Source organism: Vicia villosa, linkage group LG3 (assembly GCF_029867415.1).
Source record: "Vicia villosa cultivar HV-30 ecotype Madison, WI linkage group LG3, Vvil1.0, whole genome shotgun sequence".
Classification (NCBI taxonomy): Eukaryota; Viridiplantae; Streptophyta; class Magnoliopsida; order Fabales; family Fabaceae; genus Vicia; species Vicia villosa.
The window spans coordinates 59,584,739-59,606,170 of NC_081182.1; the positions used below are offsets into that span (position 1 = coordinate 59,584,739).

At 32.7% G+C, this 21,432-nt stretch overlaps 1 protein-coding gene across 1 annotated transcript; it reads left to right on the top strand.

Annotated features, from left to right (window-relative positions):
* Positions 1-5,830: 5,830 nt before the first annotated feature.
* LOC131661606 (L-ascorbate oxidase homolog) lies at positions 5,831-7,744 on the top strand. Its single transcript, XM_058931200.1, has one exon. The coding sequence runs from the start codon at positions 5,919-5,921 to the stop codon at positions 7,566-7,568; it is 1,650 nt and encodes a 549-aa protein (XP_058787183.1). The 5' UTR covers positions 5,831-5,918; the 3' UTR covers positions 7,569-7,744.
* The last annotated feature ends 13,688 nt before the right edge of the window (positions 7,745-21,432 follow it).

The following is a 21,432-nucleotide window of genomic DNA, read 5'->3' on the forward strand; positions in this document are numbered from 1 at the left end:
AGTTGTTGAGTTCCAAATTGGATAATGAGAAGTACTATGATGTTTGAAGTTGTTTTCGATTAAATAAGATGATTTGTTTATAAATTCGAATGTTATGATTCCGCTGCATATTAAAATGAAGTTGGTTTGTCTAAGAGCTGTTATAAGTTGTTTTGTGCTTCTCTGAGATTAAAGTGCTATGTATATGTTTATGAGTTGTTTATAGGAAGTAAATGTGATATCCCAAGTGCATTGTTGATAGTTTTTAAAATACTCTGATTTTTTGCATGATATTTTTGGGTAGAATTTGGGGTGTTACAGTCTCTATTGTTCAGAAGAGTTGACCAACTTGGGAAGAAAATATAGAAGAAATTCAAAGGCTACAGAAAATCTGGTAACCGGTGTTAGTCAACCTCTGATTAGAAGAAGTCTTGTGGTGAAAAAGATATCGTATGCTTTGAATGCAATAAACCAGGTCACTACAAGAATGAATGTCCCTGATTAATGAAAGAAAAGCCTAAAAAAGTTACTCAAAGATAAGAAGAATGTTCTGATGGCTACATTGGATGTCTCTGAGTTCTCAAGAGATGAATCTGAAGAAAAGTAAGCCAACATGGCTTTGATGGCAAGCACAGAAGCATATGATTTTGAATCAAAATCAAAATCATACACTGATGAGGTATTCTCTAACTCAACTCATTTTGAATTAGAATTATGTCTGACTAGGAGATAATGACAAGAAGAAGAATATGTGGCAAGTTTATAACTAGTAGAATATCATATGTTCCTTCCACTACTCTGATAAAACCTGAAAAGGATTGTACTATCAACATCTATATTTTATGTGGATATTCCAACTTTACCCTCCAATGAATCTATTTTTTACCGTCTATATAAAGAGGACTTGGAAGTTTGGAAAAGATGACGGACAAGACATCTTTGTAAATAGAGAGCAAAAAGAATATCACAACAGGAAGAAAAGAGTAAAATGTGAGAGAACTTTAAGAACAACAACAAAGAGACAGAAATACTTAGAGCTTTTTGTTTCAAATCATTTAAGTGTAATATTTTGATTTTAATTTTTGTGTAATCTTCTTATTATAGAAGCAATTATGTAAATAGAAATCATGTATTCTTAACCTTGTGGTTAACTTCCTTGAGTGACTATGGGATAGTCAGATTACTTGAGAAGTTATTGACAGATTCTCTTTGAGTTGTAATTTCTTAAGGGACTAGGGTATAGTCAGTATCCTTGAGAGGATATAGGTTGCGTTCTTTGTGAATTTAATTAAATTTTTTGATAAGTGGATTGAGTCCTTGTTGAGAAGGTGAAATCACCTTGATGGATGGGCTAGACTAATCTTGTTAAAGGGGAACCGGGATAAAAATACTTGTGTTCTTTTTATCATTGTTACCTTTGTGTTGTTTGTGCTTTGTGTGAACAAAATAATTTTAATCTTAAAATCTAATTTAAATCCCCATTTCTTGTGTTTCATTTAACCTTCAAATATTCCAAAAGAAAACCTGACCTTTTCAGCTCTAGCTTAGAACTAGGAAACATTCAAGTAATCTAGAATCGACCCCAACACTCCATCATAAAAAATAAGAAAGATAGACACAATCGCTTGAAGAACCGAAGAAAAAGTAGAATAAGTATGTCCCACTACCACTGGAACCTCCAAACGTGTAATTGGGACATTGATAGACACCATATCAATAGGCACAACACAAATAGGGGGAAGCTGAATATGCTTACTTGGACCCACCCTTTGAAATGTTGGATCTATCATCAGTCGCGTCCCTGCAACAAACACTTGAGGAAGATCTCATGCCCAATCCTCAAAATAGAACTTCACCAAAGAGGAACTCAAATTTGAACATCTCAAATTCCTTTGAGAAATCTAGGCAACCAATGTAGACAACGAAGTGATGCTTCTCTAAAAACCGGTTATGTCACCAATCCTCTCAACCACCAGAGGCATCCCCCTATTTTTCACCTCTGGAGAAGCATCTTTGCAAGAATTGATCTCCAAAAAGGAAAATACATTACTTTATAATTTTCTTATAGAAAATTAAGTAATGTATTTATATAAAATACATGACTTCATTTAACATAAGAAAATACATTACTTAATAATAATTTTCTTATAAACCCCCATTTCTTGTGTTTCATTGAACCTTCAAATCCTCAAAAATAAAACCTAACCTTTTCAGCTCTAGCTTAGAACTGGGAAACATTCAGGTAATCTAGAATCGACCCCAACACTCCATCATAAAAAACAAGAAAAATAGACAAAATCACTTAATGAACCGAAGAAAAAGTAGAGTAAGTGTGTCCCACTACCACTAGAACCTCCAAACTTGTAATTGGGACATTGATAGACACCATATCAATAGGCACAACACAAATAGGGGGAAGCTGGATATGCTTACCTGGACCCACCCTTTAAAACGATGGATTTATCGTCAGCCGCCTCCTTGCAACAAACACTTAAGGAAGATCTCATGCCCAATCCTCAAAATAGAACTTCACCAAAGAGGAACTCAAATTTGAACATCTCAAATTCCTTTGGAGAAATCTAGGCAACTAAGGTAGACAATGAAATGATGCTTCTCTAAAAACCGGTTTTGTCACCGATCCTCTCAGTCACCAAGAGGCATCCCCCCACTTTTCACACATGGAGAAGCATCTTTGCAAGAATTGAGCTCCAAAAAGGAATATGGAACTACTGACGAGGAAGCAGTAACCGAACCTTGAAAACCCTTTCTAAGCCACGACCCATTAACACTACTGAAAGAAATATCACAAGAAGGGAAAAAGTTTAGCCCACTTGCACCTCCCTGACACACGTTTGAGCAATTGGAACCTATTGTTGAAGAAACCCAAACTAGAAGGAGAGAGAGCCAATTCGGACTAGACATCTGTAGTCTCCCCGTCAAACGAATCACATTTTAAATCATCTGTCTCCTTACTACCCACCACAGTAGACGGTGACTTCACATAATCTTGTCACATCAAGAGAGAGAGAGAGAGAATGAGTTGGAAACCTCTTCCGCCTCCCACCTATACTGCGAAAAGCAGTGATATATTCCTTTCTCACACATTCTTTGACGCCCACACACCCTAAAGTTGAAGCACCCATTAATTCCTTGGAACCTAAGTCAACATCATTAGCCAACAAACCAAAATCATTTGTCACAGATTTAACCAATCCATTTTCAATGCGCACCCACTTTTCATTTTTTCTTCCTACACGCAAAGTCTCATGCCTCTTCCACTAATTATAAAAAACGTCTTTTCTAGTCCATACCTATATATGTTAGATTGTAGACTTCTATTAGTTGTATGTCTTATCACTACAAGAATAACTGCAATTTGCCAGGGGCTAAACCCCTCACTAAAGGAAAAAAAACCCCTCACAAATACACAATTTGCGAGGGGACAACTCCCCTAGCAAAACAGGGGGTCGCAAATCAATATACACTCTTTAAAATTAACACAATAAATTTCTAACATAAACACAATAAATTTATATACTATTTTTTATTTAACAGTTTATATAATATATATATATATATATACCAAATATTGTTATACAGTTAATAATATATAAATATCTAATAATTAATAATAATTTCGAAATTAACTTTAAAAAAAAATAATAGTCTATATTATTATTATACAAACAAAAAAACACATAAAATCAAATATATAAACACCAAATATATCTAATATATCTACTGCACCTTTTAAATATATACACAAAATATATAAAAAGTTTAGTAATGTGTACTTGGAATTGATGAACAAATTGTTATGTTTCTTGATGCTTTTAATTCCAAAATCTTGCTCCCTTTAAATAAATCATTTGATACATGAAAAACAAGAAATAAAAGTAAAATTTAGATTACAAATTAACTCTAAAAATAAATTATCATATACCAAAATAATTAAATTTACTCACCTGATTTCAGAGTATTGTTGAGAGGAAGAAGAAGAAAAATAATTTTAGAAGAGAAGGATGAAGGGAAGAAGAAGAAGAAGAAGAGAGTGTGAAGGATGAAGGGAAGAAGAAGAAGAGAAAAATAATTCTGGTTAGGAATGAGGAAGGGAAGAAGAAGAGATAAATATTAGGTTAAGCGGTGGAGTTGTTGCGTGAATTAATGATGGTGTCGTTATTTCCGAGGGGCATCCCCTCGCTAATAAAACGGTAAATAGCTGTGTGGGGCAACCCCTCGCTAAAAAGCAACATGGGAAACACAAACTGCACACGCAGTCTGCAAGAGCAGGAATGAGTAATTTTGCGTGGGGTAGCCCCTCGCTAATATCCTAGTGGTTTACTGGGAGGGGTGTCCCCTCGCTAATCTCTGCCAAAATGTTTTGCCTGATTTGACTTTTTAGCGCCATTCCCATTTGCCAATGGTTGCCCCTCGGAAAATGGTTTTTTCAAAATTTAAATTTTCTCTCTTTCTTTTTTGCGAGGGGTTTCCCCAAGCTATATTTTTTTTCTTTCTGTTAGCCTGAATTGAACGTTGCGAGGGGCTTTACCCCAAACAACATTAATTTTTTGTGAAGTGTTTTGCCCCTGGCAAATTCAATTTTTTCTTGTAGTGCATTCTCACTCCTATATATAATATAATTAAAATTTTCAATTCAACTAAAAATCACGGATGTATTCATTTCTTATTTAAATATTAATAGTCATTTATCATATATTAACAATAACTTCTTTTTATATTTAACGAAAATGATATTTGATTTTTCATAAATAAAAAGTTATACATGTAAATTTTAAAATTGAAACAAATTAAACAAAATATTAAGTTATAAATTATAGGAGAATAATAAATAGTGAACATGAATTTACTAAAATTTAATTTTACCAACAATAAATATTATGTAAAAATCTTGTTTTCCGTAAAAAGAAAATGAAATGTTATATAAAAGGTGAGGACTACGTTACCCCATCAAAATTAGGGGTAAATTACCCATCTCTATATGGACAAATAAGATAATGCCATCTGTATTTTTTTAAAATGATTATTATTATTATTTTATTAAATGTTTAATTTATATTTTTTTTATTGTTTTTATTTTTAATAGTATTACATTTTATCTATTTTACCCATCTCTATAGCGTGATTGAAATTGTTCTTTTTTCCACATCAATTTTAGAGAAATAAATAATAAATCCCAAATTGTAAAAAAATAAAAGAAAAAGAAATACAACAACAAAAGAGGGAGCGATAAAATAAGAACTAGGGATGAAGATGAAATAATAAGAATGAAGAAGTTAAAAGTTTTTTCAAAAATATATCAATAAGAAAAAATCAAAAAATATTAATAATCATTATTAAAAATAAATATAATTTTTTTAACATTATGCCACATCACTATGGGTAATTTACCCATCCTTTTTTCAAGGCAACCAAGAAAAAACCTATATAAAATCACTAAGAAAATTATTATTAGGTAGTATTTTCTTTTGTTAAATGAAGTCATGTATATTAATATTTTTCGGTACATATGATATGATATGTATATTAACATTTTTCATAAGGCATTGGCGTAATAATAAGATATAAAATTTTGCATGTCAGAAAATCGTTAAGATGCGAGAAACAATGAACAGCAAGAAGAAGAATATCCAAAAATAGAGAACTAAATTTAGCGAAGGGTCCAGAAAGGAAGGAAAAAAAACAAGAATAGAGCGATATAGAAGGGGATGTTAATAAACAGGAACGGACAAGAGAAAACTTCGGAAAACAGAAAATTTTGAACGGTGTAAAAACATAGAAGCAAAGGTATAAAAGGGTAACACATGATTCCAAAGAACAGCAACAACTATCTTCTTCCAATAAGCGAAGGAGATAGGGAAGGGTTGTCTTCTTCTATCTATTTATTAGTTTTTTTTAATTTCGAATAAAAAATAAATAAAATGGGTCGCGGAGCAGTGGTGGCTTTGATGCTATGCCTCTTCGGCGTCACCGTCTACGGTGAAGACCCTTATCTATACTTCACATGGAATGTTACCTACGGTACCATTTCACCTCTCGGGGTTCCCCAGCAGGGTATCCTCATCAACGGTCAGTTTCCAGGACCTGAAATCAACAGCACCAGCAACAACAACGTGGTCGTTAATGTCTTCAACAACCTTGACGAGCCACTTCTTTTCACATGGCACGGTGTTCAACAGAGGAAGAATTCATGGCAAGATGGTACCCCTGGTACTTCTTGCCCTATCCTTCCCGGAACTAACTATACATATAAGTTTCAAGTGAAGGATCAAATCGGAAGTTACTTTTACTACCCTACCACCGGCCTTCAAAGAGCCGTAGGTGGTTTCGGTGGTCTTAGAATCTTCAGTCGTTTGTTGATCCCTGTTCCTTATCTTGACCCTGAAGATGAATACTGGGTTCTCATTGGTGACTGGTTCGGAAAATCTCATAAATCTTTGAAGATGACGTTGGACAGTGGTCGTTCTATTGGAAGACCTGCCGGAGTTATCATGAACGGGAAGAACGCTAAGGGTGATGGAAGTGATGAGCCTCTTTTCACAATGAAGCCCGGAAAAACCTATAAATACAGAATCTGTAACACTGGTCTTAAGGACGCTCTTAACTTCAGATTCCAAGGACATTCAATGAAGTTGGTTGAAACTGAAGGCTCTCATGTCGTTCAAAACAGCTATGACTCTCTCGACGTTCACGTTGGACAGTGTTACACCGTCCTCGTGACCGCCGATAAAGAGCCAAAGGACTATTACATGGTTGCCTCCACTCGATTCACCAAGTATTCTTTATCCGCTAAGGGTATTGTTCGTTACACCAACGGTAAAGGTCCCGCTTCACCTGTCCTTCCACCTGCACCTGTTGGTTGGGCTTGGTCTCTTAACCAGTTCCGTTCCTTCCGTTGGAACTTAACTGCTTCTGCTGCTAGACCTAACCCTCAGGGTTCTTACCATTACGGTCAGATCAACATCACCCGCACCATCAAGCTCGTTAACTCCGTTGGCACAGTCGATGGCAAACTCAGGTACGCTATCAACGGTGTTTCCCATGTTGACACCGAAACACCTTTGAAGCTCGCTGAATACTACGGTGTTGCTGATAAGGTGTTCAAGTACGACACTATCTCCGACGTACCACCAACCAATCTCAACGCCATCACTGTTACACCTAATGTCGTCAACGCCACTTTCCGTACCTTCATCGAAGTCATCTTCGAGAACCCTGGAAAGACCGTCCAATCATACAACTTGGACGGTTACTCTTTCTTTGCTGTGGCCATTGAGCCAGGAACATGGACACCAGAGAAGAGAAAGAACTACAATCTTCTTGATGCAATCAGCAGACACACAATTCAGGTGTTCCCTAAATCATGGGCTGCAATCATGTTGACATTCGACAATGCTGGTATGTGGAATTTGAGGTCCGAGCTAGCTGAGAACCGTTACTTGGGACAACAACTCTACGTCAGTGTTCTGTCACCAGAATTCTCCAACAGGGATGAGTATAACCTTCCTGAGACCCAACAAGTTTGCGGTATCGTTAAGGATATGCCCAGGCCTGCACCAAAGTACCACTAGAGTGTTGTTCTAATAGTTACTTATCTCTATGTCGTGCGATTAATGTAATAATTAACACATAATCATAGAGATTTATTATCTAATATGTCATCTGCTGGCTGATATATATACAGATAATAAATGATCAACCCTTTCAATGTTCAATTATTATTCAATTAATATTTACATTTATTAAATTCTTCTTCTCCATTTATCTCGCACTCTTTCTCCATTAGTTATGCGCACATAAGTACTAATGGAAAAAAGAGGACAACTTCTCTAATGAATTACTATTAACAAAATCAATCAACCCTAAATAATAAAAACCAATTAATCATGTTAAAAGAGTGAGTTAACTTACACAGTATAATCACTATGTTTCTATTAATTTTTCTATCTTAAACTTTTAGATTAAATTTAGTATTCTCAAAGTCTTACCACCACTACTGTCATTAACTTTTAAAATTGAGTGTCATATTCTTAAAAACTCATTAAGAATAACTAGAAAACCATTTTATTTTATATTTTAATTATTTAATTTCAATTATTATTTTAACAAAAGAGATAACATAACATCATATATTATAATAGAGAAGGTAACATAAATTTGTTTATTTTAATTGAAATCATCTATATTATCTATTAACAACATACAACTTTGAATATAAATAAATATTTATTCTTATGTTAATATATAAATAATACTTTTTATAAGTTAAAAGTGTATAAATCTGATTTTAAGACATAGACAATATTTCTATAAGTTAAAAGTGTAAATTTTTTACTTAAAATATAGACATAAATGATAGTAAATCATGCGAAAACACAATTTTCTTGTTATAACTCAATTTGTGCAATATATTTTTTTAATATAAACTTGTATATCATTTTAGATTGATCCTTTCTGTCATTACTTTATTTTCTACATATTCATTTCACATATACATTAAAATCATGTATCAATTCAAACCGATCTCTGCAAAGGAATAGTAATATGTATACATGATTAGTATGTAGAGAAAATATATATTCAAATGAGCTATACAAATTTTGTTTTCAATCTTCTTCTATCATTTATGCATTTTTAATTTTTGTTGTTGTGGATAATTTATTTTGACGAATTGTAATTACTTGTTATATAGGATATAGTTAGTTTGAGTTTTAAAAGTATAGTTATTAACAGTATGTTACTTATAATATATATAATTTGTTAGAGAAAACAATAAATATTGACAATTTCTTAACCCATCTCCCTATTTTCTTGGTCACATCTGGTGAAAAACCCAAAATACCCTTACTTCGGAAATGCATTTTCGAAACGCTTTTTTTTCAAAATTTATCTTATTTCGGAAATGCACTTCCGAAAACACGAAAAAAAGGTGTCTTCGGAGATGCATTTCCGAAAACACCCTTTTTTGGGGTTTCGGAGATGCATTTCCGAAAACACCTTTTTTTTGGGAGAGGGGTGTCTTCGGAGATGCATATCCGAAATATTTCAAGACCAAATTGGTCTTGGAATGTTTCGGATATACACTTCCGAAAGAATTCAATAATTATGTGAATCAATAAAATCAAGGTGAATCAAAATTTCCTAAACAATTTTAAAGTTAAAAATTATTTTACTAACTTATATAAATCAAAAACATTTTAATTTCATAAGTAAATTTTGAATTATATAGAATTAAATATAAAATTTATTCATTAAATAAAATTAAGACAAAATCTTTTTTTAATTTTTTTAAACTAAATAAAAAATTATAACTCATTTTTAATTATGAATCAGAATAGAAATATATAAATATATAATAATAATTATTAATTTTGTAAGTGAAATATATAAATATATAATATATAAATATATAATAATTATTATATAAATATATAAATATATAATAATTATTATAAATTAAAACACTCATTTTTTTATTTTTTTAATTATTATATAAATATATAAATATATTTATAATTAATATATAATAATTATTATATAAATATATAAATATATAAATATATAAATATATAAATATATAAATATATAAATATATAATAATTTTTATAAATATATAATAATTATTATAATTATTATATAAATATATAAATTAAAACACTCATTTTTTAATTTTTTTTTGTAAATACATAATAATTATTATAAATATATAAATAAAAAATTATAACTCATTTTGTAAGTGAAATTATTTTAATTATTTTAATTAAAATTATTTTAAATTTTAAAATATGAATCAGAATAGAAATATATAATAATTATTATTCATAACTCATAAATTATATCAAAATATATAATTATTATTATTTATTACTCATAAATTATATCAAATTTATGATATATGAATTAATTAATATCCTAAAATTAATTTTTAGGATTTTTAGAATTTTTTTTTCGGAGATGCATCTCTGATTTAATCAAAATCTCAATTTTTGAGATTTTTTCGGAAATGCGTTTCCGAAGTCTGGAAAAATTTAGAAAAAAAAATATTTCGAAAATGTATTTCCAAAGCAGGGATAAAGTGGGGTTTCGCTGGGGTGACCCCATAGGGAGGTGGGTAAAAAATTTTCCTAAATATTCAATTTAATATCGTTTTAACAAAATAGAGATTTTGAGAGATAGTGTATTATTATTAGTAAAAAATAAATAGATATTCATTCATGTATTAGTGTGTGAGGTTTGTCAATATAGATATTTAGTTTTAAAAGTTAGAAGTAATTTTCGAAGAATTAGAAGTTATTTGGAGAAAATAGAATATAGAAAAAAATATTGGTTATTTAGATATTCATTGATATGATGGTATAAGTTATTAGACTACAATTGTGATAATAGTGATAAAATTGTGCAAGCAGAAAATCTATGTAATAGACAAGCAAAAATTTTCACAAAGATCTCTTCACTATATATAAAGCAAATGCAATTAGGGGTGGACAACAGGCTGAGTTGGGCGGTTTCGGGCCCAAAAGTCTCACCCAGCCGAACCCGCGGTTCAGCTATCAAGGCTCATTAATTTCGCCCAACATAAACACGGTTTGTGCGGGTTCGGTTTATGCGGATCGCGGGTTAATTGAAACGGTTTATTCGGGTTATTGGGTTGATTCCTTTTAAACCCAATAACACATTTTGAGTTTTTTTTAAAAACTGAAATTTTATTTATTCTTATCACAAAATGATATAATTAATTATAGACTAAATATGATGTTAGACCTTAATTAAAAATGATACAAGATATGATTCAAATATTCCATCCTTACAAAACAAAAACAAAGACCAATTCTCAATCAAAGAATTCTTCAATTTACTAGTAGTATGAATGATAGGCCAAAACAGTAGCATTTAAGTAAACATCAGCATTCAATTAAACATCAGCAAGTTAAAGTTGAACTGCAAGACTATAAATTTCATTATCCACTTCACAAATCCCCCAAATAAGCTGCAACAAGCACTGCCTTCTTTCCTCGATATAGTAAAAATATTTGGAATTGATAAATATATAGTCAAAATACAAGTATTCAAACCAAACATAACACTTTGCAAATTTAAAGCCATAAGAAAAGTAAAGACCTAGGAAAAGTAGATGGTTGGCTTTCATCTACTTTGACATTCATTAGCCAGATACCATAATACATCCCTTCAACCTAGACATACCAGAATGCACAAAATCAGCAAACCACTAGTAATTCAATGGAAAAAAACAAAAATTAAATGGGACATATTACCATGTAAGAGACATAACAAAACTACGAGTTTGGGTTCCTGGAGATTGAAATGTCAAAGATTCACCACTAAAACACACCAACAGAAAAGCTGATTGTTGAATTGGTAAGCATCAATTTATAAACATGGAGAACGTAGAAGAAAATAATGTGAGTTTAATTACCCCAATGCTTGGGCGATTAAGTTACTGATAACATGTTCCTCATCGATATTCATGTGCGACACATAGGTGTTGAAGATTCTTGCATCACGTTTTTCTATGTTGAAAACAATATAAGTTATGTTAAATTATTAAACAGATGCATAGTAAAACAGATGCAACATTCTAACTTACATAAGAGAATTAATTAGATGCACAGTTAAAGACCCAAGTGCAACATATGGGACTGTTTGATTCATATCCATGTACTTCCCCGACAAGAGAAAAGATAGTCCTGGTGCCTGTCATTACAATATCAAGTTCATATTATAGACATGGTGTCATTTTGTTACATAAATTCAGTCATTTTAATGGAAAAATGAAATAAACTACTCTTGATTTCACCTGTAATGTCACTGGTAAAGAAAAATATTTATTCTTTACTTGGCCATTGAGTAGCAATATTTAAGTCATGTATGACTTCAAAAAAAATCATAAAACATAGTTGCTCTGAAAAATTGGATAAAAAACATTAATATCACAGTGGTATAGCATAATACTAGAGCAATATATAGCATAATAGAATACCTCAATTTTCAAGCACAACCAGAAGGTTGTGGCTAAGAATGTGATGACGAGACACCTGAATTTCCGGATCCTCCTCTTTCTCTTGAAGACATTTCTTGAAACTCTAAAATAATGACAATCAATTTTTTAGTAAGACACCAGAATTAACATCTTATTTCTCCAATATAAAGTTAAAAATTTTACCTGTTACAATATCTTCTGAAAGCTCAAAATCTTCCATGAGGTGTATGTCTTTGAAATATGTAAAAGAAGGCTTTAACCAATTCTGGGTGCAAATTAATGCCTCTGCCATTTCAGCTGTTAGAGAGGTCCTGTAGGTTTCTATGACTCTTCCTCCTGTGCTTAAAGCACTTTCAGAAGCAACAGTGGACATCGGTGTGGCTAAAATATCTTTAGCCATTGTAGATAAAATAGGATATTGAGCTGAGTTGCGTTTCCACCACACAAGAATGTCAAAATTAGGATCTTTTTTGACACACTTAGTAGAATTATAACCCTCAAGCTCATTTTCTTGATCAATCGAGTCTTGTTCCTCTAAATGTTGCTCAAAAGCTTCAGCTCTAGCCATAACTGAAGAGCATGCATCAGTAACATTTGTTTCAGAATTGGATGCTTGTCCACCACTACCAAGAGGCTGTCCAGAATTGAGTTTTTGTTCATAAGCTTGCTTATACCAATCATACAACTTTTGTAAACTCTCTTTTATAGATTTGAGCAAGTCACTACCAAGCTTGGATCCAATTCCATACATATCCTTAAAAGTCCACTCAATAAATTTCAACTTATATCTTGGATCAAGAATAATACCAAAATATATCATTTTGTTCATCTTATCTGCACTCCCCCAATACTTATTATACTTTTCCATCATATCCCACCCACACTTGCAAAAATATAATTTAAGTTCATAGTAGCTTGCTGCAACTCACAATAAATGGAAGACACTTGGTGAAAACAAGTATGCAAACTCACATTTTGATAGGTGGAAAAAATCTTAGTTGCATCATAGAATAACTTTAGAAAATCGGAAAAAGCCCTAGCAATGTCCCAATCATCACTACTAGGGGGTTACCTTTTTCAAAGAACTCCCTATAGCTCGAGTCTTCGTCCTCAAGTTTTTCAAATGCGAGTTGAAACTTCTCCGCAGCCTCTAGCATTAAATATGTCGCGTTCCAACGAGTTTAAACATCGAGACAAACCAATTTTTTACAAGTTATTTCAGCAAATTCAATGCATTCTTTAAACTTGGCTGCCCTATGAGGTGATGACTTGACAAATCTAACAGCATCCCTAACACTAGTTACAGCTAAATGTTTATCTTTCAACCCCTCATTTACCACCAAGTTCAAAATATGAGCAGAACACCTCATATGAAAACATTCTCCATCCCCCATCACCCCTTTCATATTTGCTATTTTTTTCTTCAGATATGTCACAACCACATCATTTGCAGTGGCATTATCAACAGTTATGGTTGACACATTCCTAATCCCCCAATCCTTTAACACTTCTTCAATCTTCCTACCTACATTGTCACCCTTGTGGTTTGGAATTACGACAAAGCTTATAATTCTTTTTTGATACTTCCATTTGTTATCCACAAAGTGTGCCATAAGGGTCAAGTAGTTGAGATTTTGTAAAGAACTCCAGCAATCGGTAGTAAGTGCTACCCTATTGCAATCAGACTTAAAAAAGGCCTTTAACTTTTGTTTTTCATCCAAGTGCAGCTGAAAACAGTCCCTAGCTATTGTATGCCTAGATGGGATGGAAAATTGGGGCTGCATTACTTTAGAATAAAATTTAAACCCTTCACGTTCCACTGCACTAAATGGCAGCTCATCTAGCACTACAATTAACAAAGCACTTCTACAAGCTTTCTTGTCAAATCTAGAGCTAACTTGAACCATGTCACCATCTACAGTTGGGTATGTTAGAATAGTTTGTGTGGGGTCAGTTGACACAACAAGGGGCATCTTAGGACATTTTTTAATATGATGGTTCAAGTTGGTGGTGTCGTGACTCCTGGGGTCACACAAGTATTTTTTGTGGCAGTGTTTGCAAGCTGCAGTGGGAGCATCAACTAAGTCATCGGGTAACCTAATAAAATGTTCCCAGTAAGCAGATGATTGCCTAGAGCCACTTGCACTGGATTTCCTTTTTTTTTGAAGGTTGCACATTAACTAATTCAGGTGCAACAGGTGCAGCCGTTGCAGTTGAACCAACTTCATTAATTGGTAGATTTTGATTAGGCTGAACCTTCACTGAAAAAATGAAGGAGCCATTATCAACAACTACCAATCAACAACTAACAGTCACAATTCATACACTAAGCAAACAGGATGGTCAACATTTCAAGAAAAAAAGTGTTTTCAATTAATAGTGATTTATAAATAGTGATGATTGAATGGTTAGTACTAAGATAGTAAACAAATAAAATATAATCCTTCTTTAAAACTTTACAAACAGAGAAGGAACAAAATGAATCAACAACTATAATCTATGATCTATAGCTATAATCAATAGCTAAAGTTTAATCCTTCTTTAAAATTTTACAATTAATAAATTTTACAAACAGTGAATCTAATTCAACCCCAAGTTGAAAACAGTTTCAAAACAACTAGCATGCAATTAATTCTCATATTAGTTTCAAAAAACAGCTAGCATACAAGTAGTCTAAGACATGTATTTGATAATTAGTTTGCAATTTTTCAATTTTCAATTTATCACAATGTGATAACATGTCATAACTTTGTTTATTCTTACCACACATGAATACATACACAATTTAACACACATTTCAATTAATAGTCATTTACAAACCAAAAATAAGTTCAGTGTGATTCATTTACACACATGAATGCATACACAATTTAACACACATTTCAATTAATAGTCATTTCAATTTAACACACAATGTGATAACATGTCATAACTTAGTTTGTAAGTTCAGTGTTGAAAACAGTTTAAAAAATGTCTAACACACATTTCAATTAATAGTCATTTACAAACCAAAAATAAGCCACAGTTTCAAAAAGAATTACACTAAGCCACAGTTAAACATACACAATTTAAAATAAGTCACAATTTCAACAATTAAAATAGGTCACAATTTCAAAAATAATGACACTAAGCAACAGTTTTTAATATACTGGTGTAATTATAATCAGTTTTAATGATCTTCCTGCAAGTGGCAAAAGAAAGAGCTCTACCTATTTGAAATAGATTTAAATAAATCAGACTAATTTCTTCATTTATGTCATTACATTCAGCCTAAGACACTTCAAAACACTTTGACAATACTAAGCCTAAGACACTTTGAAAACATTTAGCCTAAGACACAACCAATCACACATAAAACACTTTGAAAATCAGTCTAAGACACAACCAAGCACATATAAAACACTTACAGTTACATTGTCCTTACTCTAATACTCCTTCCATGCTATGTTGACCTTGATCCATCTATACACAAGAAATTAAACCAGTTAAAGATTTTGGTTAACTATCAGCCTTACTCTTAAAATAGAACTCAAGAAATTACATGTAACAAAAAAATACTAATGAACTAAAATGTCAAAGTTCAAATGTCAAAGTTCAACAGCAGTGGCATTGTAGATTTGATTTTTACATTATCCACAATAATCTATAACAATCTTAGCTTAAAACGTGCACATGATTCACAATTAGTAGTCAGTTAATATTTATGATAAGAACATATAATAAGCTTTTTACGTGTTATGGGTGTTTCCAAATGGGAGAAACAATACAAATGGGAGCCTGGGTATCCAAGACTTTAGCAGGTATAAGAGGAAGCTTTTTCGAAAGGGAAATATCTGCAACTTAAACATATACCAGTGATCAAAACAATAGAAAAGAGAAGTAGAACAAGCATAAAAACCTAACTCAGTAAAGTTCTAAACCCTAAACTTATGTTCTTCAGAACATAGAAAGGTTGACTATAGAGGAAGTTTGTTCACGAAAAACACATGATTCAAAATGAAAATGAACAAATGTTGGATTCAAAACGAAAACGGCAAACGAAAATGGCACTTACCCTTATTTGAAGAACAGATCTACATGAACAGCATCCATAATCTACAGCGGCACAAAATGGAAGGAGATGAACGACGGCGCAAAATGGATGGAGATAGATCTACGGATTATATTTAGGGTTCGTCTTCGTCACATGAAGAGATGAGAGAGGGTGAAATTCTGAAATGCTAGGTTTGTATTTGTATAATGTTGTCAATAATGTTAGGTAGGGCTAAACAATATAAACACTGCGTTTTAAGAGTACCATAGCTACGGGTTGGTATGGGTACCTGCAGGTACAATATGTTGAACCGGACCCGCCCAACTATACCCATTTGAAACCGTCAATTTGACCCACAAAACCCGTAACCCGAGTTAACCTGACCCTTTTTTTCTGCCATCGGTTGCTGCGGGTTGGGCCGGGTTTCGGGTCCTTGTCCACCCCTAAATGCAATGAAGAATCTATGAAATATTATATTGAAGATGATTACTCAATTATTTTTTGGAATGAGAGGTACAAGTTTATTCCAACTAAAGGAAAAGAAATCCATTCATAAGTGTCATACCCCAAAATTTGCCCATCATATTTCAAAATATTTTGGCTCAAGCACTGAGAAATAAGCCTGACTATCTCTCTCCTAAGCAATCAACCCATAATTAGGGTTTTGCTTCTCTCAAAGATCAAATCAAGTTCTAAGATCTCAAATGGATCCCATGGCCTCTCATATGATTTAAAGGGTCCTCATGCCAAGTTTCAAGCCCTAATTCATAAGATTGATCATTCAACTGCTCAGATGATCAATAGTCGACTAGTTTGACCTAAAAGTCAACTATGGTCAAATCACAGTCAAAACTCCTGATTTTTGGTCAACATCAATATTTTGAATTTACATTCATCATTTGATCAATAGTTGATCATGATTCATCAAGGAAAGCTTAGAAATCAACAAAACTCATAGTTGCTAAATTAGGGTTTTGTAAGATAAAGTCAACTGAACTTTGACTGATCATATCTCCCACATGCTTTATCATAAATTCCCAAACCAAAGCTAATTATCAATTAAATTCAATTCTCTACAACTTTTATGTTGGGCCCAAGGTCAAGAAATACTTTCGCCTAAGAGATATGGGTCAAAACATTACAGGTCCTTCTAGAAGCTCGCAAAAAGCTATTTTTTATCAGGAGCTATATCATCAAGATAAAATCTACAAATGGAAAAAATGTTCTAAAGTGGCTTGTAGAGAAAATCTTGGGCTTTCCAAAAAGTTCTAGATCATCTCCATATGATAAATATTGAATGAGTTATGGCTTGCACAAGTTGGGAAAAACTTAGGAAAGATGTTGAAACTTTAATTGACAAAATTCCAACTTTGAATAATGGGCCTATAATTTTGAGTTATCCACAAAATCTTAAGCCCAAAGGGAGTCTATGGATCAAATATTTTTATTATTATGATATTATTTCATTTACATTTGATTTTAATCATTTAAAATCAAATAAAATCAAATAAATCATAAGATAATCATATGATTATGGAATCAATCATTTTCTTTGATCAAGATCTAATTAAATTTTATTCATGGGCTGAGATTAAAAGGGGAATGTGCACAAAATAGGATTGGTCAAATATAGTAATATTTTATGCAAAGAAATCAATCAAAATTCTTTCTTTCTCCAAACTCAAGTATCCAAGCCCATCTTTTTCCCTAATGACAAGTCATATATATGTTGAACATGATCAGAATAAAGGAGGACGAAAAAAAGGGAGCAAAAAATAGGATTCAAAGTGGCAAAATATTCATAAAGCTAGGGCACAGCGTATCTTCTACTAGGGCCAATCTCAAACAATCTCAAGCATTGCATCATGTTCTTGAAGGTACCAGGAGCAATTCCCAGTCATTCCTGAAGCCATTCACGATCCAAAACTAGCATATCCACCTTCATTGGTTTGTTCATACTTTTCGAATTTCAAATTCTTAATACATACAATTTAAATGAATTATATGCATATGTGTGTGTTCATAACCATGATTAGAGTCATTTAGAATCATTTGTTTGGAGGTTTGGCACCAGAACCAGGATTTGCCATAGTTAGGGCATAAAACTCATGGAGGTTCGTTTTTATGGCTATGGTTCTTATCTTTGAAAACTAACCATTCCGTTGAGTTCGTGGCATGAAGTTTAGTGGATCTGGGCAGCTTTGTCTTTCGTTTGAGTTATATTTCGCAGGTTTGGAACCGTAGGAAAAATTGTAGAAGAACCCGCATGTAATTCCGCAGGTGTGAAGGAGGACGAAGATGAACAGTAGGTGGGACCTCGCTCGTCACGCATGTTCGTCTCCTAATGGCCAGTCAGCGTTTCAGCGCACTATCTCCAATTCTCATTGGTTCATGCGAGGATCAAAGGGAGGGGGTTCGATCCCCAGGTATCAGGCATATTCCCTTTATTTTTTTTGTAACGTGCTATTGTGTTTATCCCTCAGATCCATCGCATCCTTCCTATGCATGCTCACAATGCACTCTCACTTGTGAGCCCTTGGATCTTCATTCAAGTCAAATCTGAGGATCCAGAAAGTGTTCCCCACTATAGAGCTTCATGGAGCAACCACACAGGATCAGGCACATCTTGGACCTCCTGATCATGGGCCTGGACGTTTTTGTTGTTCACACCCTTATTCCAGGTAACACCCCCCAGACCCAATTGTTTGTTTCTTCTTTTGTTTGTTTTTTTTAACTAATTTATTTTTAATTCCCTTTTATTAAAATCAGCCATTTAAAAAAATCAAAAAATTAGATTTAAGTTTAAAAATGTTAATTAATTTAGTAATTAGGTTCTATTAATTTAATTTTGATTTCGTTAATTTAACTTTAAATTTTGATAATTTTAATTAATTTAGTAATTAGGATTTAAGTTTTAATTCAAACCATGATTTCTATTCAATTTTAATCTTTTATTAAAACCTAATTTTTCTAATTTTCATTCTCACTCGATCTTATCTTCTCACCTCATACTCAATGATTGGCGCATGTTTTTTTATTTGATTTAATTATTGCTGTTTAATTTCCGTCATTATTTAAATTGTGCCTTTATTTAATTATGCTATTGATTTAATTGTTTAATTTAATTTCCGTCATTTAAATTCTAGAAGGTGTATAGGTCGCTCATTCAATTTTGATGTAATAGTAATTAGGACTTTATACTTTCTGCATTTTACTTTCCGCACCCATAAACTGTTTTAAATTTCTGTATACTATTAACTGCGCGGTTAGTAAATAGGGAGTGCAAGATAATTAATTGAATGTAACTCACTAATTCAAGATAAATATCTGAATACAATCACATGATTGGTGCAAACACACCTTTAAGGTAACCCTTCTTATGCTGTCTGTTGCCTTTTAATTACGATTCTAAAATAGTCAAGTCCCTCGATTCCGAGGATACCTAAAGCAAATGCTGCCTTAACTCATTGAAATCATCATAAGATTGTGTCCCTCGAAGCTGCCTCGGAAATAAAGATGATTGTCCCATTGCTAAGGTATCCTCGCCTGTTGCCTAAATGACTATTCTATCCTTCCCTAAAGACTACATACCCTCTATATGGTATGGACAGTTTTATGGCGAACGATACTTCCTCGATGACCCTTTACATCCAATGAAAAGACTTCCTACCCTCCTATGGTATGGATAGCCCTTTCAAACTGAAAAGCTAAAAGAACAATTTTTCTAACTTAGGGTAGGTGCTCTTGATTGCTTTCTCTATTCAAATTCAAATCCGAATTCAAATCTTTTTCCCACTCTTTCCAAATACTTTCAAAAAGGCTACACTTATTTACAAGTTAAAGTCCTCAACAAATCTTTTTACTATTCACACACTACACTTCAAATATTTTGAAAATAAAAGTGAGCTAAGCAATTAAGAGCCCATGGATAACCATGGATACAAAGGGTGCTTACACCTTCCTTTTATATAACCTACCCCCCGAACTCAAAATCTCTTTAAAAGGTCTTTTCCTGTTCTTTTAGCCTTTCTATATATTGGATAAAATAAAAGTCGGTGGTGACTCTTGCTATCCGCAGCATTTTTTAAAAGTCAGTTCTCCCACCGTATTACAACAAGGAATGCCACTAGAGAGAAGGAAGATTATATCAAATTTTGTCCACCCATCACTTCTCCAATTCCTATATTTGTACTGTCAAGAGGAATATTTTCTGTTAGGAATTTTCTCTCTCTTTCCCCTCCTTGGTTCCATGATGTAAGGATCATTCGCCAAGTGCATCTCCGAAACCACCTTTTTTTTCATGAAAAATAGACTTCGGAAATGCATTTCCGAAATAAAGGAGCATTTTGGGAATTTCAGCGCGGGTGGCCAAGAGGACTAGGAGGTCTAATAAGAAATTCTCTTATTTAATTTCAATTTTTTTAGTTTTTAGTTTATAAATTTGATTTTTTTTTTCCGGGTTTATCCATAAATGGGCTCATTTGAAAATAAATTCAATTTTTTTAATTACATATTGGGCACAATGGTCTAGTTTTAAATATGTTCTAATACTATTCTTTTAGGAAATTACTAATCTCACCCATAATAACAGAAAATTACCTTATGAAAATTTTAAATTGTCTTTTAGGGTATGTTTGGATTGAAGGGATGTGATGGAATGGAATGGAGTGGAGTGGTATTTAATCAGATTTCATTGTTTGGATTTATAAATAATGGATGAAGTGGAATGGAATATGATGGAATCCGTTCCTTCGTATTCCATCGTATCCTTCAATTTTCATTCCATCTAATTTGGGATGTAAGCAATGGAATGAACTAAAATATTCTATTTCGCTCCGTCAAACTATAAAATATACACAAACAATGAAATGGAATCTCAATACCATTCCGCTCCGCTCAGAGATGCATCTCCGGACGCATCTGTTGTTTAAGTCAAAATGTTAAATTTGAGCCACACCCAATATATTTTTAAAATTTTATTCCGGTGATTCATCTTCGATGTAATTCAATAAACGCACCATGCATCCCTCACTGATACGCCCTTTTTTGAGATAAATTATTCCAGAGATGCATCTTTGTATTCACACCAGATAGAATTTGAAGATTCATCTCTGTAACCACACCAGACATTAATTTTTTACTTTGATTTAAAAAAATTCTTTTGAATTAGATGATATATTATAGTGATACTATGATGAATTAGACCATACAACTGATATGAAGAAATTGGCATATATAAAGTAATGAATTCAGAGTACGCAATGAAGTCGAAATAAGTAAAAATAAAATACAACCGATAATAAATCTAGAGTACAAATATTATAAACTACTGCATAGGACGGACTCGGGACCCTCATGTTTCTACGCTACCTCTTGTACTGCAATGTCTCCTCCATCATGGCAT

Bases quoted from the DNA above. Each gene is read 5' to 3' on its own strand.
- LOC131661606 (XM_058931200.1), top strand. From the start codon at position 5,919: ATGGGTCGCGGAGCAGTGGTGGCTTTGATGCTATGCCTCTTCGGCGTC.